The following is a 13,337-nucleotide window of genomic DNA, read 5'->3' as shown; positions in this document are numbered from 1 at the left end:
TTAACATAAACAAATGACGTCACTGACCCAGATCTTAATGCTAATAACCGTTAAATATGGTTTGGAAGTTTTTGACAGCCCCACGTAAATAAAACATACAATTTTAAGAGGAGTGTATGATGAAATGCGTACACCTGGGGTATTTTTTTACATAAAAGCTAGACCAACAGTGAAGACATTCTTGAGAATTTGGTGAATACAAGGAAATTATAATCTTGATCGGTGCTCTGATTTTTTCCGGGGTACGCAATGAAAATCTAAGGTGTCACCGACCGCCAAACATACGAACACACAGACAGACACACAAAAATTGAGATAAGACTTGTTTCGAACTTCAAAACGTACAATAAAAAAAACTCCATAATATAAATCCATCGTAATCCACAGACTAAATAGGTTTTTAACACATTCTCTACCAAGTCTCACAACCCCCTCATACAGAGGAGGTTAATGTATAATGATAAATATTTAACAGAATTCATTGTTCTATTTTCATTTACAAGTTTGCAGAAAGTAGTAGGGACAGTAAGCTACACATTTAAATTCGCATTTCCAATCAATTTTAAAATTGAAAAGTTTCTTTGGTATGCTTTCGAAAAAAATGCTATTTACCTTAAGCATGAGTGTAGATTTTAAAACACTCTTCACTCAACTTACTTCAGTTTAATGCAGTTTCATAAATTTTCTTAAAATTAAACTTAATCTAAAATCAATTCAATATCTCTACACTCAAACAGTGATAAATATGCCACATGCTTTTGACAACTACACAAAGTCTGTTCGACCTCTTTTAGTCCTTTAAATGTTTAAATACCTAATTTAAATGGTAATGACTGTCGATAAGAAAAAATCTCGAAAAAAAAGTCAAACGCGGGAGGCTCTGCAGTGGTCTCCCAAAATAGTCATGCGCAGCCTAAACCATCAGTCCGCGCTGTGCATAGCCCGAGGACGTGCATTGGAACTGCTTAAGGTAGGTCGGGATATAAGTCTTACACTAGCTAAATATAAATAAAAATATTTTAAAACTCAACCGTAGGTATGGAGGTGTGGAAAGTTTCTAAAGGTTATCTATAAGCAATTTGTGCTATGATAAAAATAAAACTAATAACGATTACACGAATTTTTAGGCTAAAAAACTTATCTGCGAGAAATTGCTATTTACTTATCTAAATGCTGGTTACGTAAGTTACAGAAATGGTGTTTTCTATTATGTTTTCACACGGAAAGTATAATATATTTAAATTGTTAGTACATCATATTTTTGATTACCTTACCTAAAATTTAACATGTAACAAGTATTGATCAGAGTAATTATTTTGATTATAGGTTTTAAGGTAACTTACTTTCCTGGCACTTATGAATTGTAAATACAATGAATAAGTTTGGAAGAAGAAAACATGGTTTTAAATTAGTATAGTTCTGCATGTAATTTTGACGTTTAAAATGTTAACCCAATTCAAGAGTTATTTTGATTACATATTGAGTACATATTGATAATGCTAAATATAGTAATACTAGCAGAGTACCCGTCCTTCGTACGGGGTTGGAATATAAGTATAAAATTCTTATTGCAGTTATACTCAAGCTTTGCGATTGCAATGGGTGGAGGACACAGTTTGATAAAATTTGCTTTTTTAAATTTACAGTATTCTATAGTATTACACATCTACCATAGCCATAATGTTCTACCACTTTACCTAAACAATAGAGAAAAATAAATTATCAATTCGCAAAATATCACAAATTATTCATGAAATGAAAAACATATACATAACTGTAAACAATCCTACTTTGACAGTTCTCATTGCGAATCACAGTTTTTTGTTGCTGCTTAGTTCAAATTAGCTGTTTTCATAAATGCAAAAAAAATATAGTGCTGCACCCTGTTGGTAAATCTTATAACTTTTTAATGCTTTTCCATATCATAGAACCAACTTTTTTAGTTGAAACAGCTGACTAAATTCTTTAATTCCCTTTAAATATGAATACTCATAAGGTTAACATGGGGAATTACAGAGCCACTGGGGCGGAGCCCGAAAGGATTTTTGAGATAAGAATATGCCTATCTGTTAATCGGGAATGTAAGCTATCATCATGCCAAATTTCAGCCCAATCCGTCCAGTGGTTTATGCGTGATTGAACTTCAAACAAACAAACAAACAAACAAACAAACAAACACACAAACTTTCACATTTATAATATTAGTAAGATAAGATTAGTAATATTATATTTTTAATTAGTAGGTAACGTCAGTTTGACAGTTGGCACCATGTTGGCTGCAGTTATGGGGACCGATGCCAAACCAAGGGCTGCAGTTTAGGTTAAAAATAAATTAATGACCAATCGAAGTGCACAGCTGATATAAGCGCAGGGACACGTGCATATTTGCCATAGACAAAAATAATTAAATATAGAACGTCAGCTGTGCTGCGGTTACCATAGGTTCTGGCGCACACCGTTGGGAGCGCCGTTGTAGTTACGTAGTGCTAACGCCGTAACTACATGGCGCTCCCAGCGGTGTGCGCCAGAACCTATGGTAACCGCAGCACAGCTGACGTTCTATTTTTAATTATTTTTGTCTATGATATTGCATATCTATATGTGACGTCCAAAGAACACGAAAACCTCAAAATATAGGTAATTCCTGGAGGCTTTAAAAATCTATATCTATCTATCTATCTATATATTAATAGGCAAGCATGTTTCTTTAAAACCTTTTTTCTCAGCTCGTGTGCATCGTAGGGAAAATCTACGCATACTGTTAGAAAGCTATTTTCTTGTAGGTGTGCAGAATCCCTTTATAAATTAAAATAGGCTCAAAAATAAGCACAAAAAATGAATTTAAAATTTTGAAAAATTTAACATGGATATTATGAGTTGCCATGGTGACGAAATAACAACGAAATATAATCAGATAATCAAAACAAATGAAGGAAACTCCAATCACATGTTCTATTCAAAGTGTGGAATGAAAATAAAGAAGTCTGTACATTAAATATTTTTGGTCGAGTTTCGACCACTGGACGACCTCTAGTCTATATATTAATAGGCAAGCACGTTTCTTTAAAACCTTTTTTCTCAGCTTGTGTGCATCGTGGGGTAAATCTACGCATACCGTTAGAAAGCTATTTTCCTGTAGGTGTGCAGAATCCCTTTATAAATTTAAATAGGCTCAAAGATAAGCACAAAAATGAGTTTAAAAATTTTCAAAAATTAACATGGATCTTATGCGTTGCCATGCTGGTGACGAAATAACAACGAAATATAAACAGAAAATCAAAACAAATGGAAGAAACTCCAATCACATGTTTTATTTACAGTGTGAAATAGAGAAGTGAGTAAGTTTACATTACATATTTTTGGTCGAGTTTCGACCACTGGACGACCTCTCGTACTTATTTAATACGCAAGCAGGATTTTTGTGACAATTACTCCTCCAAAACTACTGAACCGATTGACATGTTTTTGATGTCATTGGAAAGAGCGTAACGTGAAGTTGTGCAGGAAACTTTCTTTTTAGGTAAATAATTAGAGAGTGAGGCCCTGGGACTCTTTAAAGTTTCGTATTTCTCCATAAGATTAAAATGGGAAACAAAAATTGTTTTGAAACTCCAGCTGTTGTTAGAAATTAAATAATAATAATTGGTCTCCATGGAAGCATGAGAAAATTCACAATGTTTACATTTGCTTTGACATTTAAATGTTAACAACTAGAAATGTCAAATGCCTATTTCACAATTTCAGACAGCTGATAAAAAAAATAAAACAACTATGTGGTGGGGCTTAATTAATCTTAAACGTTATGATAGATTATAAATCTATTTCAGTGATTATGAAACAGATTTTTCCCGTTGCGAAGCAAAAATAAAAAGTGAGAAGAAGAACATATGTTAATTGTATACAGTCAAAGTGTAAATTATCTATGTTGTATTAAAAATATGTATAGTTTTGGATGTTGGTTTGTGTTTAATGATATGAGTTATTAAATATTGAATTTTTATTTTTAGGATTTTCCATATAAGTATGCCTATGATAAATAACACCATTTCAGAGTTCTGCCAGTTTTTTCCTAACTTTGTTCTGTAGAGTTTAAAGTAGCCTACACCTTATTGTCTACAAATTGGCTAAATAACTTAGGTACGGTACATTATAAAAGCTGACAGCCTTTTTACGTTGAATTGAATTGTAAGCTTACCTTTTCCCGTCCATGGGAAGTTTGATAGTTAAAAATTAACCCTTTATACCTGAATAGGACTGTTATGTAAATTAATTGTGAGTATTTCCATTAGTTAATAATCTTTTAGTCGACTCTTTTAAAACCACCGGAAATCATGGCTGTTATTAGTTTTTAAACAAGTTATTTGTTTATAAATAACTCCAGTACTTCTTTGCAATTGCTCGATTTCGAGCAACATGTACACTAGTATATTTAAAAACAATACAATCTTTTTTTATTTTTAAATGAAATCACTATCACGCTTCGATTTATTCTAGCTCGAAACAACTATAAAATATATTTTAACAGATTAAATGTTCGACTTATTTATTTGTGGTTCTTATTAATTTTTATTTCAAGAAGCTAATATTATCAGAGAAATATTTAATTTATTCTGCAGGAATAACATTGATAAAGTATTTGGACCTTAAAGTTAGATTCTTTGAATGTAAGAGTCGTTACCTGTTTAATTTAAATCTGTCACATACACTAAAAGTAAATTATTAGTCAATTCATTAAGTAACCTTCTTTATTAAACGTCCTTTGTAAATGAACCTAACACTTTTCGATACGCATAATACAATAATATAACGGTTTACCTATATAACTATGTTGAAGAAATCTACTGCGCTCATTGTTTAATTAGGCCTACAACTGCGACACTGTTAATTTGACCACAAATTATTTGCTGTAGCCCATTTGTTTAGCAATCGCGTGATACGTTTGTATGAATTATATACATTAATCTATATAAATAAAATTAGAGTTTTGTCTGTACATTGCTCAGAATTATATATTTTTAGGTTATTTTTACGTTTTATACATTAAATAAGCATAAACGAGTCTTATCTCAATTTCTGTCTGTCTGTCTGTCTGTCTGTCTGTCTGTCTGTCTTTCCCTTTGTCTGTAACACTCAAGATGGCATTTTACGCTATCTTCTCCTGGAAAACGAGAGTACCTATCAAGATCCAAGTCATTTTAATGTATTCACTGGATTGGCGAGATTGTCTTTAGCCATTAAAATATGGCCTCACTACTTTGTAAATAATATTACGAACGTTCAAAAATGTAGTTTTGTGCGATTTATGTCAAGTTTTCGTCCAATTTTTATTGCATAATCGTCTATGAAATAACGAACAGCTGTTCGGATCAAGATTATTTTTCCTAGCTGTCACTGATATGTTTACAAATGTTGTTTACAAATACCGCAACCTTTTTCAATCACGTTTTGAATGTAAATCCCAAGTGATTAAAAACGTTTTTCTTACATAACGGATTTAATTAATCGAAAGTGAAATAATATAGTGTAATAGTGTAACCGTGTAAATGAAATTAAATAACTAGGCATCATCCAGTTCAGGAACCAGAGATTCTTTGTGTATAAATTGTTCTTGAGTTTTGATAACCAGAAAGAAGACCTTGAATCAGTGTTGTATACGGCTGGGAAACTTTAAATTTAATAATGATCGTCGCCAATGGCTTAGAAATATGGTTTCCACTCATTGACACGGCGCTTCAATGGCGGTTGTGTAAAGTGGTAAGTAAAAAATCACAACTGCAGTGGTTGATTATAACAATGTGTTATTTTCTGTTCCTACCATTGACTATATATATATAGTCAATAGTACCTACTCACCGTGTGATGCAATCGCTGGACCATACAGCCATGCTCTTGGGTACGTACGCCTACCCAATTATTCATAACAAACTGTTCGACGACGATCCTTGATACCGGTACTTTTCCCTAGAATACACGGCCTACCTACTTAAGAAATAAAATTACAAACGTCCAAAAACCCAACGTTGTGTGATTTTTGTCACATTTCCTTCTAATGTTATTAGATAGCCTTTACCAATCATTGTTTAGAGAATAGGTACGTAGGGCCTAATCTATTAAATAACAAAAAGTTGTTTGTATGAGGTTGTTTTTTTAAAAACTGACACAGATAAGTTTACATTAAAAGTTGTTTACAAATAAAGCAATTATTGGGAAATAACTTTGATTGCCGTTTTAAAACGTTTTACGAGAAAATCAAAAACCAAGAGATCAATAACCTCGGGACTTGATTAACTCATATAATTGGTCGGCTGTACTATAGTTCTCAACTGTGAACGTTGGTTTTTGGTACCGGTTCTATTCCTTAGAACCGTTGGTACTATTGGTAGTAGCAAGAATCATTTTTAAGTTCCAACACATCACTGTACTTTACAAATTAGTTATCGTTGGTGTTGCACCTTATTTATTATTACAGGCGTATTCAATTTAATTGATGTCTTAACTGTACAATTTTTGCTTTTTCTTTCTTGATTCCAAAATGTTAGTTAATGCTAAGAAAACGATAACGCACTTTAGTAAAACATTTATTCAACTAACCATAATGAATTGTTTAAACGCTTTACGTTGTTTATGTATCAATAGTTAGTGGCCTATTTTGGTAATATTTACTATAAATTACCAATCGTCTATACCAGGGTGGCTGGACCACCCTGGACCAGTCGTCTTCATTTCATATAGTAAGCCGTCATTTCGGGTCATCATCGGTCCAAGCAAATATACATTGTTATGATGAAATTTGATGACATTAACAAAATATTTTAGATACTAATTTTACAAGTACTTTGTTATGCTTAAAGCGTAGCAAACCCCCTAATTAAGTTCTGTATTTTTGTGTGTATGTCTGTTAGTAAAGCATTAATGTCCTTATTTCTCAGTGTTTCACGGAAAGGACAAAAGTACCTTTATAATGAAAATGTCAACACGAATAAAGTGTTAAATTGGGAGGATGAAGTAGTACCTTAAATACTTTTAACCATTGTGGAAGGTAACTTTCAATTATAGGCCTACATTAGGGCTATGCCTCATAGATCTATAAAGCATTTTTTAGTTTAATCATTGGATTTAACATATGGACCAACACGACCCAGGTTACATTTAATTTCGAAGCATTTGTTTTGGCTTGAAACTGTCAGTTACTGTATTTGCGAAGGTTTATATACTGTATAATAGTTTTGCCAGCATATCTGAAAATATGCAAACCAAATTCTGTTCTTAATAAAAAGGTTTCAATAACTGACTACAATAAGATCCCCGTGCGTAGAACGGGCACACAGCTAGTACATAATAAATAAATGAAAAAAACTTCGTGTACCTAAATAATTAAAGACGACACAATTTAACGTTGTAATATTCATTTATTGAAAAGAAAATTAAAGGATATGTATACTGAAAGTAATAAAGATTATATACAATTGTTAAAACATTATTAAAAGAAAACCCTGAAAAATTGAAAAGATTGAAATATTAAAAGAAAATAATGTAATTAATTACACGTGTATACGTTTATGATGTTATTGCTGTTTAAGTGTAATGTTTTCGACAACGAACACATAATTTAAATTACAGTAATACATTACTGTATTACTGTGTACTGTGTATTGTTATGGAATTAAAACATCAAATTCCTTATGATGACATAGGACTATATTTAATTTATGAATGATAACTTCGAAGCCAAAGCTAGCAAACTAGCCTATACATTTTCAGCTTCATTATTTTAGTTTTATTAACGTTGTTATACAGAAATAACACGTTTTAAAATGTTTACCACAAAATATGATCGGTTTCTGTATAACTAGTGCATTCTGGTGGCGGGGCAGTGAACTACTAGACTGCTTTACCGACTCTCTGTTATAATGTTCCCTGAGGCCCTACTTACAAGGGCTGGTGCATTTAAAAACATTCAATCAAAGAAATATTCATGTAAATAAAAAATCTTATGGTTTATTTTGTAAACAGTAAGATCCACGAAAAAAATGGAAAACAAACGGCAAAGAAGATGGGATATAAAAATTCAGAGTTATTGTGGAGAATAAATTATCTTCCTAAAGATAATAAACTAAACAGTTAATGATAGCCCAAATTGTTATGTAGAGAGTGAGGAATGTTTAAAACTGCCTAATATGAACCATGAACATATTGTCTAAAATTGCCTGTAAATAAAAAGAAAATCATTATTTTTTATGTATTTATGTTTTAGAAAACCCATGATACCACTGGGAATAACTGTATTGTATGTCCAAATCTGCATCTTCATCTTCTCCAAGTCCAAGGGGTTCTTCTTCAATTATTGTGGACGTGAAATGTTGGCTCCCTGATGACAATACTCCCTCGGAATGGACAAAAGACAGAGAATTTCATGATTGCAAGGAGAAAAAGGTTTGGGATGGACCCATAATGACCAAAACTGGTAGAACATTGAGAAATATAAAATACAGGTAAAGAATTTATAAAATAGTATATTTGAAATTGGTGTTCTACAATAATATAAGTTGTGATGTATGGAAGTGATTATATCAACATTTGCATAGTGGAGAACTGGACTTAATTAATGTACTACATTTATCTGAAATGAGGACCATAGGAAAATAAGTATTTTGTATTTTAAGTCAACTATAAATTGAGAATTGAGTGTTGGCAGGGTATAGCATAGTGGTTGTTTATATTAAATTAATTTTGAAGAGATGGATAGGAGATTTGGAGTTTCCAATTTTATGGTTTTAGACACAAAATCAAAATCAACTAATAGTTTACATTGGTTACCATGGTTGGTAATTATTATAAACACCCCCGTTGCAGCAAACCTGCAGATTGGCAAATTTTGTTTTTTGCTGATTGGATTTGAACAAAAATATTTCCTTAACATGTTAGATTTATTCCATATTCAAATTAGGCTACATTAAGTTTGACGAATATCATTTAGGTTTGTGGCTATAGGGAAGGAAGAAAATGTGTTTTGATGAAGATGTTAATGGTATAGTGCATGGAATTAATTTGCCAAAATTAGATTAGATTTCGTCACCAGGATGGCAACCCATAAAGCCCAAGTTAATTTATTTTTATTTGAAATTCATTTTTTGTGCTTATTTTCAAACTTATTTTAATTTATAAAGGGATTCTGCACATTTACAGGATAATATATTTCAAACAGTATGCGTAGATTTTTCCTGTGATGCACACGAGCTGAGAAAAAATGTTTTAAAGAATCGTGCTTGTCTATTGTTATAGATGACTTTGACTTAGTGTAAATATTGTTATTAATAACTAACTACTGATATTACTAGGAAAGTGGTGGAGAATGTGAGATGTAAAAAACAATTGTTCACACCTGAAATTAAGAAGGTTCTGAAGGAGTGGCTTGTGAGAAGAAGGAAACATCCATATCCCAGCAGAAATGAGAAGAAAGAACTTGCTTTACAAACAGGACTAACCTATATGCAGGTAAAATAAAACTTGCTAAATCAATAGTACAGTAATGTTGTAGTATGTTATTGTGGTAGTTTTAACATGATATTCGCTTTTCTGCCATGGGCGTCACAGTTCTTCAGGGTAGGCAATCCATTCTTTCCTGGTTCAAGGGGTTAGATGCAATGGTTCTCCTCTCCTCCAAAAACAAGTAGGCCTACTTACAACTGTAAATCACTTTAAAATATTCAATGATTCAATGATTTATTTGGCCATTAAGCAAAAGCAATAGGCTAAGTCACTTACAATACAAAGTAAATAATAAATAGTCCATCTCTTGATTCACAAATAAATGCAAGTTAGATAAATATAATAATAAGGAAACAAATAAAACCATGCAAAACAAAACTGTAGCAAAACCATGCAAAAAAAAAAAAAAAAAAAACAGGCAAGAAAATAGCCATGCAAGGCAGTCAGTGCATGAGCATTACAAAACTGGTAGTCCTACTTTATAAAATTCAATCAGGTCATAAAAAGGGTTTTTTATCAACCAGTCCTTCATTACTGCCTTGAACCTTGAAATAGGCAAGTCCCTTATGGCTACTGGTAGATGGTTGAAAAATCTGTAACCTGAAACAGGGAAGCATTTAATTGTTCTGGTCAGCCTGTGTCTATGTGCAAAAACATTTAAACAATTTCTTGTGGCATAGTTATGTACTTGGTTGTTTCTCAAAAGGTGCACTTCATTTGCCTTTAATTTCTAAAAGACATTGAAAGATATATACATTGTATACAGTCATGATGCGGTTTTGTTGGAACATTATTATTTCCTGTCTATAAACAAACCAGAATGATATTAAAAATCTGCTTTAGTTATATGCGTTATTATTTGTCACTTCAATCTTTTTGAAACCTTGAAAAGCTAAGTAAATTCAGTTTTTCTCATGTTTGAGAATGGAAATGGCACCTACTACCCCGTCCCTTTTCATAAGCGCCAATGTTTTCTGCTATCATGTTAAAAGTTTGAAGTAAAAAGAGTAATGTTCATTAATTATATTTAACATTGTAAACATAATGCCCTTTCAAAGATTTATGTCCTTGTGGCTAAGCTAAGGAAAATGTTAAGGTAAAAAATATAAATTTCATGTAACAGCAAAAATGTAAACAAAACATAAATGTAAATATTTTGTACATTTAATGTTCAGATATGCAACTGGTTTGCCAACTGGAGGAGGAAATTGCGTCAAAACTCCCCAGGGGAGGGCTGGGGTCATCTGATCACAGGGTACAATCATCAAGTCCGAGGCAAAAGTAACTGTGAACAATTCAGCATCTCATCCAGGGACAGCATCTGGGATGAGACTGACTACAAGTTGCAGCATCGACCTCTCTCAGGTAGGGACTAAATAAAATATGTGTCAGAAGGGACATAGTATTGGGCTGTTGGAAATGTAAATGTGTAATCTTTGGGCAAATATCCAAACAAACATTATTTGAGGAGCTACTAATCCAATAGGAAAAACATACTACTTTTGATGTCTGGATCTCTTCTTTTCCTAGGGTGTGAAGGATTCTAAAGTTACAGTAGGTAAAAAGCAAGGTTGTGGAAAAGTAAAAGAACCTGCACTTGCTATTAACAAATTAATCCAACATCACCATGTCTAATTCTACTTGCCGCTTGTCTCTGAAACCACAGAGAAGTAGGTACAGAGCAAACACGCTTATGGACAACTGCACACTTTCAGCTCTAATATGTTGGGGCGGATATATACTTGACGAGCAAGGAGGAGACCGAAAGGCGAGCACTGTGCAGAGTGTACCATGGAGTGTATCCTCTCTGTGTACAAGCAACTGTGAGTTTGATTTGTTTGCAATAGTTTGCTCAACAGTAGACTTAACTTTTTCCAGAGCTTCTTAGGCATGTAATCCTCAAAACAAAATGTATTTCACTACCAATTACAAATAGTAAGCTTAACTATCTTCCCAGGATCCAACCAAGAATCCTCTCCGACATCGAGGGTAGACCCAATCAACAACAATGATAATTGCTGGAGTGAATCACTGTCTACAGAGAAACCAGTGACGTCAGCTCTGGTCAAGTGGTTGGAGAGCGCCGCAAGGTTCCGTCCTAGACTCTCCTCAAGCCCCAACCTCCACTGCTGGGGAGGATGTCCTCCCTTGGCCGCCAGGAAGCCTCGTAGACCCCGGGGCAGACTCAGGACCAGAGGAAGGCACAGAGAGGAGTTGGATGCTGCAGAGGCTCTAACCTTCCTCAGTATGTCTGCAGTACACTCAAGCTGAAGTGGACTGATGTGTTTGTATTGTATCTTTGACTTTGTATATAAGTAGCCCATATATCCCATTCCCATGTAAAATTTATAATTAGGTTTACATGAATAGACAGTAGGAGTAGAGTGTCCCGTTATTCCAAACTGTCTGGGACCGATCCCTACTTGCATCAATGGAAATTCAGCATAAGCGGATTTTATAATGTCAACGTATCATTAGCAAAATTGGTTCACGTTTGTGTAGTTCTGTTCGCAAATGATGTTGGTGTTATAGCCATGATAACGAGAGATGATGAAGTTATTGCAGCCTAAGTAAGAGATAATAACAAAGTTGCCGCAATCACAGGAATCGATGAAAATGTTGCTGCAATATTTTAGTGTATTGAAATATCCTCTGTTGCTTATAGAGACATCACTAACCTATATTCACCACTGTTTGCAATGTTTGCGGCAACATTACAAAAATTGACGACTTGTGTGGTATCACTGAATTTGTCACTGTTGTGGAGATATCACTAGCATTTTCAATGTTCGCAACATCACCACTTGATTCTAGGAAATTTCAGGCAACATCACTAACATCGCCAACATTCATGGCAACATAGATAGCCTTGCTAACATTTGTGAAATCATTGCTGGATTCTTCAACCCACTGATATTGCTAACATTGCCAATAACACATCAATATCGCTAGCTTTGGGCAATATTACTTGCTCCTTCGACTTTCAAGGTGACATAGTAAGTGTCATACCAACGCCATAAAAAATTTAATAATTTCAAATTAACGATTAGTATTTTTACTGTTTTTCCAATAACTTTAGAATGTGCAGCGAAATATTAGGGTACAGTATAGAGTAGCGGAACTTTGCTGTATTTAAATTGAACCACCAACAGAGGCACTGGTGTACTTTATAAATAAATATAACTTTATTAGTTTTGTAATTTTGAATTTCTCATTATATAGTTAGTCATGATAAGTTTGAGCTTAATATGTAATAGATAATTTTTATTTTATTGTTGAGTAAGTCTAGTCTTGTACATAAAGTACTTATTAAGTGAAGTTTCTTTACTTATTTAGTTTGATTATTGTGTGGTGAAGTTCAATAGGGTGATTATCAATAAAATATTCTGATCCCAATGATTTTTGCTGTAATTCCAGTTTTAGAAACACCTGTTTTACTTTTACACCTGCTACAGCTACAATCCTTGTACCATTGACTATAATAATAGTCAAATAGAATAAATAGTACCTGGGGACCGAGCTTTGCTCGGGGAAAATTATTAGATTACTCTGAAAAGTATTTTAAATTCATTAATCCACTCTCAATCTCCACACTGCTCACATTCACTACTTACTTCACCACTCCCTACGTCGTGGACCTGTTTGCCCTCCTTCCCTATACCATTTTACAATTGCAGATACATAAATGCCACAGACAGTTCCCACACTCTGCACTGCTAGCTTTACTACTTACTTCACCATTTCCTACGTCATGGACCTGTTTTCCTCCCTTCTCGTAGCTTTTTAGGATTGTAGATACCTTAATGTAATTCCCAAAAACAGTTCCCAGACTCCAGACTGCTCACCTT

General features: G+C 33.4%; 1 protein-coding gene across 1 annotated transcript; it reads left to right on the top strand.

Moving 5' to 3' along the window:
* The first annotated feature begins 928 nt into the window (after positions 1–928).
* LOC129000800 (homeobox protein Mohawk) lies at positions 929–12,885 on the top strand. Its single transcript, XM_054427810.1, has 5 exons — positions 929–970; positions 8,255–8,492; positions 9,339–9,495; positions 10,665–10,854; positions 11,447–12,885. The coding sequence occupies exons 2-5, from the start codon at positions 8,290–8,292 to the stop codon at positions 11,758–11,760; spliced, it is 864 nt and encodes a 287-aa protein (XP_054283785.1). The 5' UTR covers positions 929–970; positions 8,255–8,289; the 3' UTR covers positions 11,761–12,885.
* The last annotated feature ends 452 nt before the right edge of the window (positions 12,886–13,337 follow it).

Source organism: Macrosteles quadrilineatus, unplaced genomic scaffold (genome assembly GCF_028750875.1).
Source record: "Macrosteles quadrilineatus isolate MER2022 unplaced genomic scaffold, UCM_ALF_1.0 Scaffold_8__2_contigs__length_117827958, whole genome shotgun sequence".
Lineage (NCBI taxonomy): Eukaryota > Metazoa > Arthropoda > Insecta > Hemiptera > Cicadellidae > Macrosteles > Macrosteles quadrilineatus.
This window is presented reverse-complemented; position numbering and strand designations above follow the sequence as displayed.

What these genes read in the sequence shown, in the direction of transcription:
- LOC129000800 (XM_054427810.1), top strand. Translation starts at nt 8,290, where the DNA reads ATGTCCAAATCTGCATCTTCATCTTCTCCAAGTCCAAGGGGTTCTTCT. An exon ending in TTGAGAAATATAAAATACAG is followed by an intron (nt 8,493 to 9,338) that starts GTAAAGAATTTA and finishes TGATATTACTAG; the next exon opens with GAAAGTGGTGGAGAATGTGA. An exon ending in CAGGACTAACCTATATGCAG is followed by an intron (nt 9,496 to 10,664) that starts GTAAAATAAAAC and finishes TTTAATGTTCAG; the next exon opens with ATATGCAACTGGTTTGCCAA.